The 15,338-nt window shown below is 43.6% G+C and overlaps 1 protein-coding gene across 1 annotated transcript in view; it reads right to left on the reverse strand.

The window, feature by feature from the left end:
- NADSYN1 (NAD synthetase 1) overlaps positions 1-15,338 on the reverse strand; it is a 40,776-nt gene that overhangs the window by 9,933 nt on the left and 15,505 nt on the right. Inside the window, exons 10-17 of the mRNA XM_088461474.1 lie at positions 13,061-13,135; positions 11,533-11,660; positions 9,963-10,011; positions 9,169-9,271; positions 6,290-6,458; positions 5,419-5,554; positions 486-592; positions 73-204 (exon numbers count right to left, since the gene is read on the reverse strand). Of these exons, the coding sequence (XP_088317600.1) occupies positions 73-204; positions 486-592; positions 5,419-5,554; positions 6,290-6,458; positions 9,169-9,271; positions 9,963-10,011; positions 11,533-11,660; positions 13,061-13,135 (899 nt within the window). The remainder of the gene's footprint in view (positions 1-72; positions 205-485; positions 593-5,418; positions 5,555-6,289; positions 6,459-9,168; positions 9,272-9,962; positions 10,012-11,532; positions 11,661-13,060; positions 13,136-15,338) is intronic.

Consider the following 15,338-nt stretch of genomic DNA (forward strand, 5'->3'; position numbering starts at 1 on the left):
AGTAGAAGCTTGTTACATCTTTTACCATCAGATGCTCTTGGAAAGAGCTGCTGAATTCTGGTCACCACCCACCTCGTCAGTGCGTCAAGCTGGAATTTATCAATGGAGAACTGTATAAAACCTCTCAGATCTGTTTTACTGATTCCACCAATAGGGTTTACGTCAGCGCTGGAGCAGTCGTACTTGGTCAGGTATCCGCGAAGACTTAAAAGAAAAATATTAGGACAATATTGCACCCTTTTTACAAGAGGCCATATCAAAGCAAATATAGTCATAATTATAATAAGCTAAAACGCATTGATCTAATTTGCCACCAGTCTCATTTTATGAATAGTTTTGGGTGTCAGGGGCTGGTAAATTGGTCAAAGTTACTTTGCGCTAGATTGGTCTGGCGTTAGGAATGTGGCCTAGGTTATATCATGGGGATAAAAAAAAATGGTTCACTGAATTTAGTATCTCTATATGTATATGTAGTATCATAGAACCTTTCATCCACATTAGCTGAACCAAGGACCAGAAGTCCGCCCGGCATGCCACGCGTCCAAAGACTTAGCTGGGCAAACAAATAGGAGATAACCATTCGTATTCGAGCCTGAAGAGACAAAAATATATATTAAACATGAAAGGAAAACAGCATGCACTTACAGTATATATCATTTTATAAACTTTAAGCATTTAAATATTTAATATATTGTAAATATTTCTATTGTAAATGCATGAAAAAATAAATTTAATGTGCGAAGCTCTCTTGGTCTGCATGTTGATATATAAGAAGCCAATGAAAGGAAAGTAATTAAAGGTTCATGAGGATTTTTTACAGATAGACGACTTTCAGAAATACCCTATGGGGAGATGTATCAAACCTTAGGGGTCTATTTACTAAGCCTTGGATGGAGATAAAGTGGACAGAGGTAAAGTACCAACCAACCAGCTCCTGACATTTTTCAAACACAGCCTGTGACGTGGCAGTTAAGAGCTGATTGGCAAATACTATCTCCGTTCACTTTATCTCTCTCCAAAGTTTAGTAAATAGACCCCCTTGAGAGATAAAGTACCAACCGATCAGCCTCTGTCATGTTTCAAACACAGTCTGTAAAATGACAGAAGCCGATTGGTTGGTACTTTTAGCTCTCTCCACTTTCTCTTTCTCTAAGATTTGATACATCTCCCCTTATACCTTGATACCTTGTAAAAGGAACAAACATGGCTGCTTACTTTGTACACACTTTGTAGGCCCAAGATCTGCTCTCAGAACTTAAGGTGTGTACACACGGTACAATATCTATGAAAGATAAAGTTCAACAATATATCGTTCATTTTAATGCAGTGAACGACCAACGATGCGCGTTCCCACATGAACGATAACTATATCTATGGTCGTCCGTACATGAGGTCAATCTGGACGATATCGTCAACTTTGCCTTTTCATAGATGTGGCAGGATGACTTCACTGAAAGCTATCTTTCATGTCGTTGGTGGTACAGATCGTTCCCTGTGTACCCAGCATTACAGTTTTTCTGTAATTGAGGGCCCTATGTATTATTATGCAGCGGTAAGGCTGTTTTTAATTTTATTCTTTCAATCGGGGAAATAAAGAAAATTGAACTATCGCAGCACTTAATCAGTAAAATATCAAGCTTGATGGACCAGTCTAAGGGAATATACGCATGTGTAACCCAGCTCGCTCAGTTCCAGCTAGAAAAAAAATCAAAATAAATAAATCTGTAAAAAAAAAGTTACAAATATTGTAAACTTAAAATATTTTTGAAATTGTTTTCATTCATTTTGTTCTGCTATTGCCATCCCGCATCTTAAATGGTCTTCCACAATGCGTCATGAGCCCCGTTGACTTTCTCTGGTCTTTCCATACACAGCTAATGGCATCTTCACTTCATTAATTGGTTTACCAGTGCTCCTCATAGTAACAAGAGGAGACCTGCGGTGATCGTTCCTGTGTGTATATGACATCATCACTAAGCAGCAGCCAATCGGTTACTTCTTCCATTCTGTCTGGATAATAGTTTTCTGGATAGAAGATGACATATCTGTTGTTTTGATAAATGTTTATCCTAGTGGACAGGTTACGTTCTCCAACAAGGTAGAAATTAAGATGAATAAAGTTTTTCTTTCTTTCAGAACTTCTCTGCTCTTAAATTTATTATATCATATATACACTTTTTATAGAACTAGACATAGCAAGATTATACATCAAAGCTTTCCTATCCTGAATTAATTACTGAAGCCGTGTTACATTCTTTAATCTGCCTGTAGGAAGCAGCCATCACATTTGGTTATATACTAAGGCCCTGATTCAGGGCCGTCCTTCTTAATTTTTAGAGCGGCCTCCTGGCCGTTCGTATAGCTGTGGGTGACCACCCACAGCTATAGCGAGCGGCCAGGAAGATGGTCGCGATGGTCAAGACCATCGGGCTTGCGACGAGACCCTTGCGGTAGGGTCTCGTTGCCCAAGCCCTGGAGTGCTTTCGGCTCTATCAGAGCCGAAGGCACTCCCACTGACATCACTTATGATGTCAGTGGGGCCGGCCCCAGACGGTAGGCGTTCCCATGGGAACGCCTCCGTCTGGCCAGCCACGCCCCCGGGCCGCCCACCAAAGGGGGCGTGCTGTCACTCAACATCGACAGCACCCTTTGGTACGAGACCCGGAGCGATGGCTTGCCCGTCGTGCGCATGCGCACTGGGCCAACATCGACCCGCTGGCGAGCGCTCAGCGCTCACGAGCGGGTCTGAATCAGGCCCTAAATTCAAGGTTAAATATCTGAAGAGCTTGCAGCAATGAATTTCATGCAGAATGTGCTACTCTAGAGGTCCGGAAGTTAAATACCCTTCATGTAAGCAATGTCAGCTAGTTTCCCATATAACTATCTAAAACACAAATCGCAGCTGGCAATGCTAAAAGGAGAAAAGTTTTAGCTCTAGGGAAAAAAAAGCAACGATTGAATAGAATAGATGATGGTTACGTGTGTGGAAGAATAATTATCTTTCTATTTATCATTAAAGGTCATTTATCATTAAGGGCTAGATTCATACAGCCTTGTTCTCTTAAGCTGGCCACACACTAGACCAACTTACATCCAACTAGCCAACTTGTTGATTGGCTGGAATGAAAATCTGGTAACGTATGCGAGTAACTGATGATCAGCAATTTGCTCCTAAATGCCAGAAAACAGATGAAAATGGTAATTCAAACAAGTTTGTTAAATGTTTGATCTAAACTATTTGTTCAAACAACAGTTTTGGTCCATTTTCCAGTGTTTGGGAGCAAATTGCTGATTGTATCCCTTACCAGATTTTCTTCCAACCAAGCAACTAGTTGGCTGGTTGGACAGATAATCTTTAGATGTGTGGCCAGCTTTACCGTGTGAGGAAAGGGTTGAAGCCTCTGACTTTTATACCCTGACAGTTACAATTTTCCTCGCGCGGCAATTCTGCAGCTAACGCTCGTTAACTCATAGATTCCGTGAGAAGTACCTGGAGCTATGGGTTAACACGTTTGCAGCAGCCGCGATAAGGGCAGAAAGCCCTACTTAATGCAGATTTCTGTTCAAGCCTCAGGAAGAGGTGAACAAAAACCTGAGTTAAGTGCTGCCTGTGACCTTATTGTGGGCTGCAATTGAATAGTCCCGGGCACTGCACCACGGCTAATCCTCACTTCGAAGATAATTGAATTCGGCCCTTAGGGGGCTATTTACTAAGCAGTGTTAGGAGACAGAGGGAAAAGTGATAAGGTGCCAGCCAATCAGCTCCCAACTGCAATCTCACAGGATGTGTTTTAAAAATGACAGTTGGGAGTTGATTGGCTGGTACCTTATCACTTTTCACTCTGTCTCCTAACACTGCTTAGTAACTAGACCCTAGTGTTTTTCCCAGAAGCTGGAGAGGATACAGACTGTGGGTAACATTTTAACCATAGGAAGCTGCAGACTGGGAAGGACTCCTCCTCCTCCTCCCTATAACCTACTGTGCACCTGCTTCTTCCTTAGATTATCATTTGCCCCGCATAGAGAAAATAAGCAGCGCAAGACAGTTTTATGGGGGTTTGTTGCAAGACCGTCTGCGCTTGTTACATCGAGACTTTGTGATGTGCTGCTGCTGAATGGTGATTTTTGGTGTTCTCATGCTTGCTTCTACATTGCAATACCTGTTTTTATTTTTAACGCGTTTCATCCCTTAGTGGGACTTCCTCAGGAATGTGTAGGGACCAGTGGCTCCCCGTGTAAAGGGAAGCAGAGGTGTATGTGATGGTAACAAAGACTAGTGCATTATTGTGCAAACTGGTGCAAGTTCCCCCACAGTATCAAAAAAAGGAATGTAATCATAAGTTGCAATATCCCCTTTTTTATAATGAAGCATTAAAGAGGTCACAGAAGGTTGGATGCCCCAAAGCCACCTGCTATGGGAGAGAAGGCCTGTCTGGGAATAACCAACCACCTGAAGGACCTTCCTACCAAAGCTGCAAAGGTAGGAATGTCCACCTTCTACGATTTGGAAATTATATATGGGGTTGACTCGGGGGTCGCTGTGCCAATCGCCAATGATGTCATACAAAAGAGGGACACTGGTTGAGTGTGTCTACACCATAAAGGAACTGGTATCCCCACTATAGACTATGACTGGAGGATTTGCATGCTGATCTAGTGGAAGATGGACAGAGAAGAGGCATCGTATCCCTCCTATTCCTTTGTAAATGATAAACAGGGTGACCAATACATTGGTCCACAGACCACGCAGGACAGCCAAGGAATAAAACATGGTAACCTGAGGTTCTCCCATCATCTAGCTCCTAGTTCATGTTAATACCTAACACAGCATTAGGTTGGAACAAGGGACCAGTGAGTATGGGAAAGAGCTGCCAGCTCATAGACCTGCCTAGAAGGAACAATAGACAAATGACCTTACAGGTGAAAGAGCTGATGGGAATAATCCCAATGAGGTCAATGATTAATCTGGGATAATGCAGAATGAGGCTTTATATAAAAAAAAGAAATAAAAAATAAATAAAAATCTTAAACACAATCGGCCTCAACTAGAGATCGGCACAGTCCATTTCTGTGGCATACATACAGGCATTTACATACTGTACTTATGTACCAAAATGCGGCCACACCACACTCGGTGGACAGGTGAGACTGTGCTACATCTGTTAAAAACAAGATAAATAATAAAAGTATGAGATCCCTATGGCCCCTCTACTATGTTGGTCACAGGAAGAAGGATAGAGAAATAAACTGAGGGGGAGGGGGGTTTAGAGCCTGATCTTGTTTTCCAGTGTTGTTCCGCCTAGTGGTGAAATATAACCCGCTGCCTGTGTATCCCCACTGCAGATGGATGAATCCAACTCTTATTATAAGCAAAGCCAGTGGAGGACATATTTTCTATTATATTTTATACTTTATTACCTGTACGTTCTGAAGTGCCAGATTCTCTCGGCCACAACCCCCATGAGCACGAAACCGGGGCACTTTACCGGTCACCGCAGTAAATATACCGACAACAGCCTTAACAGCCAAATCAATGTTTGGGGTTAGGTGATAACTAAAATAAAGATACACAATACTGAAGAAAACCTCGGATAAATAGTTTAATGCAACCCTGTTATTAATGCATGCTGCATATTATTTAGCTGAATAGTAAACAGGCGAAACCTGAAGTACTTATTCCAAACCGAACAAGTAAATCGTACTCGTTCATTCTTTTGTAGCTAGTTGCCATGTTAGGAGGGAGATGCTTTTCTAACTGAGCAGGCAAAGAGTGAATGACAGATTTGCAGTGTTGTTTAGCTATGTGACATAATAGCTTCATACATGGGGTACAGGGACCAGAGTCGATACATCCGTATGTAGCTTGTATACTGGCTAAGATAAAGCAGGTCAGAAGAATTTTGTTTTAATCACTTTAAACGCTAGTGTCAGTCTTAATGGGGCCTCCATCGGGACGGGGATAATTGTGTCTTTTGAGTATGCTATTTATCCATTTATATTTATTTTTTTGCATATATTCTTTTAGCCAGACTCTGCAAACCATGGAATGGTTAATATGTTTATACATAATATTGACTCGATGTCTCATATAGATTTTAAATCAGTTTATGAACCTTTTCATTTTTAAATACCCTGCATTGACTTTATCATATTTATTACAGTTTGCATAATATGCTATATATACACTACTTCTTTGACACCCGTATGCCTTATTTGCTTTTTATTATATTATTGGTTATGTTACTTTTTCGTAAAATGCCAATAAAACTTACTGAACAAAAAAGTTTACCTGCCTATTTGTTCTGAGAGCATCCTGGCTCGTTCCCGCGTTTCAGTAGAAGAATTCTCAGTAGCTATGTAACAAGTAGTCAAAAGGCGATGGCAGAGTTCCCGGGGCACCACGGGTGTGTAGGATTCATCGACGACTATTTGCCGTACATCGTTCAGCACTTCATCATCTACCCAAAAATAAAATATTTGTACAGCTTTCTACTTTGAAAAAAAATCTGGTAAACATGAACAATTACACACATGGGCCCAGATTCAGAGCTGCACGCTAGTCAGCCGCGTCTACACGGCCACACCGCTCCTATACATTAGCTTGTGGAGGGAGCCGTCATCGCTATCAGCACACTTTCGTATTGGCCCTATCAGATTAATCTCTTCGTACACTCAATCCTGACTAGTCCGCAGTTCCACCTACGCCTGTGACACACCCTCAGAACACTTAGGGCTAGCCTTCCTAACCATCGGTTTGTCAAAGTCACCGATGATTGCTGGCTTTGGCCGATGGATTTAAAGCAGCAACAGAAATATATGCTAAATCAGCCTGGTTTAGCATTTACTCTGGCGCCACTTTAATCATCGCCAGCTTTGACAAACTGAGGGTTTGTAAATCTGGGATCCGGTCTAAAGATTTACAGTAAAAAGGTTGACAATGTCTAGATAGACACCAGAGGCCAAATGTAATAGGGTGAGAGTTTAGAAAAGTGAGAGTTTCTGACACTTTTTAAACTTTGCCAATGTAATAGAGTCCAAAAACAAAGTAACAGAGCGAACTTGCATGTTTTTTTAGACTTAAAAAACTCTCAAGATTAAAAATCTCATTCAGATGTTTTCCCATTTTGAAGATAAAACTCAACCAATGTGAGAGTTTACTGCTAAACTCTCACCCTATTACATTTGGCCCCAGATGTTAGACAGTCAATAGGTCAACAGGGACAAAAGGTCGACATGTACAAATGGTTGACAGGGTCAAAAGGTCAACACAAAAGAATGGTCACTTTTATTTTGTTAGGGTCAGGCACTAGGAGGGAGGCTTAGGGTTAGGCACTTACCGGAGGGTTATGGATAGGCCCTAGAAGGGTCGGTTAGGGTCAGGCACTAGGAGGGAGGCTTAGGATAGGCCCTAGAAGGGTCGGTTAGGGTCAGGCACTAGGAGGGAGGCTTAGGTTTAGGCACTTACCGGAGGGTTAGGCACTAGAAGCGATGGTTAGGGTCAGGCACCTACCCAGACGGTTAGGGATAGGCACCAAGGGGAGGGTTAGGGTGAAGATTAGATTTAGGAAAAAACAACATGTGTTGACCATTTTTCTGTCGACCTTTTAACCCTGTCGACCATTTGTACCTGTTGACCTATTGACTGTCTAACTTCTGGTGTCTATCTAGACATTGTCTACCTTTTTACTATAGATCTTTCAATCCACACCCGTAAATCTTGTCGCCCAGTTACACCAACTTGATCTGCAAGTAGAGATGCATCTTACATGCGCATTAGTCTCAATTGTCTGTTGTTTCTTAAAGTTGTAAAGTTGAGCTATTCTCGGACGCATGCGTTATAACAAAAACCTCATAACTACGCACAATGGACTTGCGCACAGCTCTGAATCTGCCTCAATGCCTCTACATGGATAAAACAAGTGTGAAACAAAGCGTTTTTAAGAATATTCTATTTCGATCTTACTAATTCTGAAGACAATATGATGGTCAGCGCAGCATACAAAAACGGCAGGGACCTGTCAGAGAGATCACTTGTTACGGCCATCTAACCATTCTTACCTACACCCCTGGATATTCCTGGAGACTGGAAACTAGGGGGAGTTATCCTAAGCCCTGGGGAAAGCAGACAACCCTCTCGGATCATAGCCACCCCATCAGTTATGTGGGCGGGGCTGTGGTGACGTGATAGGCTGTGAATTGCGTCATCTCAGACCCACACCCCGTAATGCCATGGGGCATCAGTAAAAAGTAGAAAAGCCTGCTTCTAACACAACTGGAGAAGCCTTACTTTATCTTGATATCTAGGGCTATGTGGAAGAGTATATTGCTGGTGTTACAGTTTTAACTTTATAATTGCAGCAATAATATTTCAGTAATATAGCCTGCTGGGTAACAGTTGGGATCTACCGTCGGCATCCAGACTGTTCAATCCCGGAAAGTGTCTAATGACCTGCGTCAAAATCCCGTTGTAATTCCTACACCGTTCACCCGATTTGGATGTAATTACCCTCAAATTAAATCTGAAAGTCTGCAGTTAAAGCACATCTTGTTTGTTTCATTTCAAAACCATTGTGGTGGTGAATAGAGGACAAAATCTGAAAATTCTGTCAATGTCCCAATATTTATGGACCTGACTGTACATATTTTCGCCTTTTTGACCACAGTGTCATAATTTTTGTGTCTGACCCATATTGGGATTTAGAGATCGGATATATAAAAAACTTTTTTTCCTATCTCTTATCAGTCACTCATAACTGGACCCACTGTGGCCCAGACTACACTTTGTGTTTGTTTTGTTTTTTCAGTGTTCACGTATAGATGTTTGTCACATTATTTCATTATTTTAATAGCATACATATTAAAAGCTAAGTTTCATATATATTATAGTAGTTTGAGTGCCCCACAAAAAGAGAGTATCCTTCTCTTTCTTTGTCTTCTCATATAATACAACTCTTGAGGTGCACCTCCATAGAGAGACTTCTTGGGATTTTGACCCACATAGTATACTTATTTTGGAATACATCTACTATACAAGTGATTCTGTCAGTAGTCCCACCAGTACTTAGGATATCCTCATCCCCTTTTCCCTATACAAAGACAATATAAATTAAAGAAATAATTCAGAATTACCATTAGGGTTCTAGGGAGATAGTAATAGATCTCACTTACTGCCCTCTGCCACAGCCTGGCACACTAGGCGACACATGGAATACACGATACAGGCTACTGCCGAGCTGTCCACCCCTCCGCTCAGAGGAAGGAGGAATCCCCCCTGTAACACAACATTAGCCATATGTAACCTGGTGTAGACTGAGGAGACGCTGTTAGGTACAATAAGGTTTAATTAATCTACAAGGTTACACAGATGAGACCTGGGTATCTGGATCAGTGCTAATGACACTTGCATAAGTCTCTCATATGGGGGGAACTGTATCAAACCTTGGTGAGAGATAAAGTTGAGAAATGCCCAAAGCTACCAAACAGCGTCTATCATTACAAAGACTGTGCTAGATAAATGACAGCTAGAAGCCGATTGGTTGCATTAGGCAACTTTTCCACTGTAGATCTCTCCAAGGCTTGATAGATCTCCCCCATGAGCAGGGGAAAGTGGACCAGTCTCGCCCGCATACTGTAATCCTTTACTTAAGTCTTTAAAATATAAATTTATTTTATCATTAATTTCAATGACTGGTACTAAAGAAATGCAGACAGTAGCTTCTGTATTCAACATGTTTAAGTTCTTCACGAAACACTTTATCACAGCCCCGTTTCCTATATTATGCTAATAAAATGATACTGAATTAGACTCCTCCCACTTATTTGCATACTGGAGCTCATGGCATTAGTCAGGAAATACCAGCAGCAGGATCACAGTACCAGCTTAATCTAAAGATGGGAGATTTAAGCAACTTTTAAACAAAAACTACAAAAAAATAAAAATAAATAATAATAAAAAAAATTACCTGCTTACTACGTCGTAAATAGTCCCACAGCCAGCACGCAGGTCCTAAGCTGCAACAACAAGCGTTGCCGTGAAAACTGAGCCATACACTGCGACATGTCATGATCATCTACGTTAAGCATAATTTTCCAGATTTAGGGCCTGATTCAGACCCAGTCGCAAGCGCTGAGCGCTCGTAACCGGGTCGATGGTGGCCCAGAGCGCATGAAGGAGCCGGCTCAGTCGAGCGCATGCGCGAGACCCGGATAGCGGGTCTCGTACCAAAGGGGGCATGCTGTCGATGTTGAGTGACAGCACGCCCCCTTTGGTGGGCGGGCCGGGGGAGTGGCTGCCCAAACGGAGGAGTTCCCATGTGAACGCCTCCGTTTGGGGCCGGCCCCACTGACATCACGAGTGATGTCAGTGGGAGAGATTTCGGCTCTGTTAAAGCCGAAATCTCTCTGGGGCCTGCGGCAACGAGACCCTACCACAAGGGTCTCGTCGCAAGTCCGATGGTCGCGATGGTCAAGACCATCGCGACCATCTTCCTGGCTGCTTGCTATAGCAGTGGGTGGTCACCCTAAGCTATGCGAAAAAAAAAAACGGCCCTGATTCAGAGCGAGCGCTCAGTACACAGAGGACCTCATTCAGAGTCGGTCGAAGTGGCCGCACGGTCGTACGCCACCGATGTTCGCTATACTGCGCAGTGTAAAGTTCGCAATGCGCGTGCGCAAACTAGCCGCTACGATCAGAAATTTCTCTCTCCTTGAACACAGCCAGGTCGGTAGTTTGAGTGACAGATGGAGGCATTTGTGGGTGGTAACAGGGGGAGGTGCTTGAAAACGGGGGAGTGGAGATCTGAACGCAGGCGTGCCTCATTATGCGAACGGCGTTTTATGGGAGTGCATAATTAACAAAGTAGCGTCATGGCACATGTGACATGGGAGGTTTTTACACTGACATGATTGTAGAGCTTAAGAGAGAGTATGGTCAACCTTAAGCTCTACGACCAGTGCCGATGGTTCCCGATGGTCTCGATTAATCCTTATATGCCTGGAGATGACGTGCAATGCGTACGAGAAGGGGGCATATTTTTTTGTCTTCCGACCGCTTCCTCCCCTTGGTCAGCCAACTACCGATCCGAACTTAGGGACGCAACTTGCGAGGGAATCATTTGAATATCCGGCCCCTTTTTCTGTACGACCGTGCGGCCGCTTCGACCGACTCTGAATGAGGTCCAGAGTGCCCAAGTGCTTTAATTTAATCCTTAAGAAAGACAGTAAAGCGGTCCCTGACCCACAGAGCTTTCGTCCATTAATGAGCTGAGTAAATTACTACGCAGCCATCCATTGGCTAGCAGCAGTGTCATCATTGAGGCACTTCTGCCAGTAATGTCAGTGCCCCATAAAATCAGGCTACTGCCCGGTCAGGTCTCAGCTTGTTCCAGCACTGCTTCAATTATTAATGAGCCTTATTGTGTTAATCATTGTCTCAGCCCACAAAACAAATGCCCCATTCTGCGGCAGATTTTTAAATGAATGGGATTACAACAATTTAAAAACATGCAGTTTAAACGTCTTAGTTTTCTGTACCTAATTTCCTCCTCAGGGCTGTGGTATTTCCATTGGACCGGCTCAGAAGTGAGGGTGTACACATCATTTATTAATGAGGACAGGGAGAAGTCCACACGTACTCGGTGGAAGGGGGGCACTCTGCTTGCCTATAACAATGACACAAATTATTATATACAAGGGGAGGGGACAATTTTCAGATATCGTCAGAATTCAGCTAACTCGCTGATTATTTTAGTGTACGTCTGCCCTTTCCTGTAAGAATACACAGAGCTGACACAACTGCTTGCAGTTTGTAAATTTAGACCAAGGGGTAAATTAACTAAAGTGAGAATTTGTAGAAGTGAGTTTTAGAAGAGATGTTGCCCTTAGCAACCAATCAGATTCTACTTAACATTTAACTAGCACCTTCTAGAAGATAATAGCTAGAATCTGATTGGTTGCTATGGGCAACATCACTTCTAAAACTCACTTCTATAAACTCTCACTTTAGTAAATTTACCCCCTAGGCTCATAAGTTAAAATCCCCTTCCATAGTTCCCTAGTAGCTACTAGGATTTATAGAGAATACACAGTCGTATCTGGTATTAAAACTTTTGAAAGACTAATTTGCAATCAATAAACCATATACTCAAAGCAAGGTCACAGTTAAGGTGAATGGTAAAATCTAGGAGATTGCAAGGTGTATCCCAAAAAGTTTCTTTATCACAGGAAAGAAAAATGATAGGACAATCACTTATTTTATTTACCTTTAAGATACTTCTCAACACAATCACCATTAAAGGGGAGATTCAATTAGACGCGGTAATTTACCATGGGCTAATCATCGGCGGGCTATTCAATTAGCCCCACTTATGAGACCTGAAAATAAATCCCCAATAACTGCTCTGTTATCAGGTGATAACAGAGCGTTATTGCACAGATTTGTGTACATTACATGGATTCTGTGTCTTAACGCCCATAAACAGTGTTAACGCGTTCATTTAACAGGCGTTAACACAGGTATCGGGAGAAAAAGGCAACCTAACTGAATAGCCTTGGGTGCTTTTTCACCCCAGATAATTTATCAGGGCTAATTGAATCTCCCTCTTAGATTTAAACACTTGTGACACCATTTTTTCTACAGTAGTGTAGAAAAACGTGTCCGTGGATCGGTGCCACGATTTCACCTCAGTCTTGACCTCATCATCGCTATAGAAACTTTTGCCGCCCAAATGTTCTTTGAGTGCTGGAAACAGATGAAAATCACTCGGTGCCAGGTCTGGGGAGTGCGGTGGATGTTAACAAGTTTCCCAACCAAATTCTGACAACACTTTGCAGTCGGACACGTTTTGCACTGGCACCTCCATAACTGCAGGCCGCGCCACTGACACTGGCTGCAGTGAGAGTGGCTAGGAGTGGAATATGCTGCTAAAACACCCCGACAAACATTCCTCCCAGCCACAAGCGTCTTTCTTCCCCTGCGATAGGGAATTAGGGATACCCCATATACATGAATGAATTGCTGCCTATATTCTGGATAAGCAATGCAAATGAGTTCTTTACTTACGGAAATACACCGCGATGACGTGTGAGCCCTGTAACTGCGGACATCTTCCAAGTCTAACGTGGCCGTGAGAACTTCCTGAGGGAGATAATAAAAACTTTCCATTACATTTGAGTTGAGAAAAAAACTAGGAATAAAGTTGAGGATAATGAATCCTACAGAAGGGTCTAGTCACTAAGGCCCTGATTCAGAGCCGGACGCTCTGACCAGAACGCTCGCTCTGAATCAGGGCCCACCTCCATAAATATGGAGTGTCCTCCTGGACGCTCGTATAGCTGTGGGTCACCACCCACAGCATATATACGAGTGTGCAGGATGATGGTCGCGATGGTCTTGACCATTGCGACCATCGCCACTGCGGGCAGAAGCCTGCGGTTGAGTTTCTCAACCGCAAGGCCAGGAGTGATTTTGGCTCTATCAGAGCCAAAATCACTCCCACTGACATCACTAGTGTCAGTGGGGCCGGCTTCTGACGGTAGGCGTTCCCTTGGGAACGCCTCCGTCTGGGAGGCACGCCCCCGGCACGCCCGCCAAAGTGGGCGTGCTGTCAATCAACATCGACAGCACGGCCCCTTTGATCAGACACTACGAGCGAAGGAAAGTCCTTCGCTCGTCGCGTCTCGCGCATGCGCACGACGGAGCTCCCTCCGTCGTGCGCATGCGCAGTGCAGACCATCGACCCACTTGCGAGCGGACAGCCGCTCGCGAGTGGGTCTGAATCAGGCCCTAAGTCTTGGAGATCGATAAAGTACAAACCAATCAGCTCCTGTCAAGTTACAGGCTGTGTGTTGAAATATGAGTTAGGAGCTGATTGGTTGGTACTTTACTTCTCTCCAAGGCTTAGTGAATAGACTCCAGAGTATTGTGTTATCCCTCTCATAGACCTTACAGTGTACAGAAGGTGGGGGCGGCTGCATCATGAGAACTCGCCATCAGTCAGTGACATTAGTTAGGTTGGATATCGGCCTATAATAATAACATGAGCATAAAATGTTAAATTCTTTATTTCCCTCCCATATAGAGGGGCTGATGCATAATGGGTGTATATTACTCATAAGAAGAGTATGTGAGAACAGCGTATACCCGCACATATGCCACATTCTACACGTCTAAATGGCCAGCATATGCCCCTAGTTTGCCACAAGTCATCATAATCAGTGTGTACTACCAGCTGCCTATAGCAGAAGCAAAAGATGCCCCACAGAACAGGCGCATAGGCACGTACTGGTGCCACACGTAAAATCGCACGCAGCAGCGTCTATGGTCACTCGCCCGTCTGCAAGGTTATGCAAATGTCGCTACAAAACCGCCTTCTCTTGTGTACATCTGTGCAAGGACTGAGACGCTTCGCAGATCCAACCGACGGCATACAAGGACGCAGCAACGCAGTCGATAATCTGCCTTCTGTGCCCGCCAGAACTGAGATGCCAGAACCATAGTTACTGCATACGCGATTGCAGTCACAGGCAGAGACACGCCGCAGTCACCTGCGTTTGAGTCACCACCCTGTGTAACGCAAGCACCATAGGTGCTTCCTGAAATTTTTGCCCATACGTAGTTGAAAAAAAATTAAACATAAATAATAATAATAAACAGAAAAAAAAAATCACTTAACTACGTGTAGATTCCCTGCAATTCATAATCCGGCCCGCTGTATGTGCTGGTCAGCATGACCTGCATCTGTGCCCTCATTGAGCTTTGCCTACGTGAGTATGCCCCTTCCCTGCTCTCCGATCGCGAGCAGCTTAATATGCGCACAGGTCTCCATAGGCGCATTTATGTGCATCCGTTTTCTGAACTTGCGCAGTGCAAAATCACATATTCTACGCAGCCCGTCCCAGTATGTCAGCTTTACACTACAACAAGAAACCCATATAGGTCAAGCTGTAACCAGTAATGTTTTATCAGTTATGTTCCTTTAAGCAATTATTATTATTATTATTATTATTACCAGCTGATAAAGACAAGAAGCTAAAAGTACTGGCTAGTATACGCTTTTGGTTTCTTTTTTCTTTAAATCAGGGGTTCCCAAATCGGTCCTCAAAGCACCCTAAAGGTGCCCATACACGGTGCGATGCACCGTGTAGGGCGACTGCCGATCTGTCGGCAGACGGATCGTGCTGTCACCGTCGGCAATCCTGCGGTTCCCGCAGACCTTCATCTGAATGGGATCGTACATCGCTTCCCAGATCAGACGGTTTTGCAGAAAGATCCGGGGATGTGATGTATGAACCCGCGGAAGCGCGCAGCACGATATCAGGTTCGATATCGTGCCCACGGC

The sequence above is a fragment of the Taudactylus pleione genome, unplaced genomic scaffold (genome assembly GCF_031769625.1).
Source record: "Taudactylus pleione unplaced genomic scaffold, aTauple2 ptg001060l, whole genome shotgun sequence".
In the NCBI taxonomy this organism is placed as follows: Eukaryota; Metazoa; Chordata; class Amphibia; order Anura; family Myobatrachidae; genus Taudactylus; species Taudactylus pleione.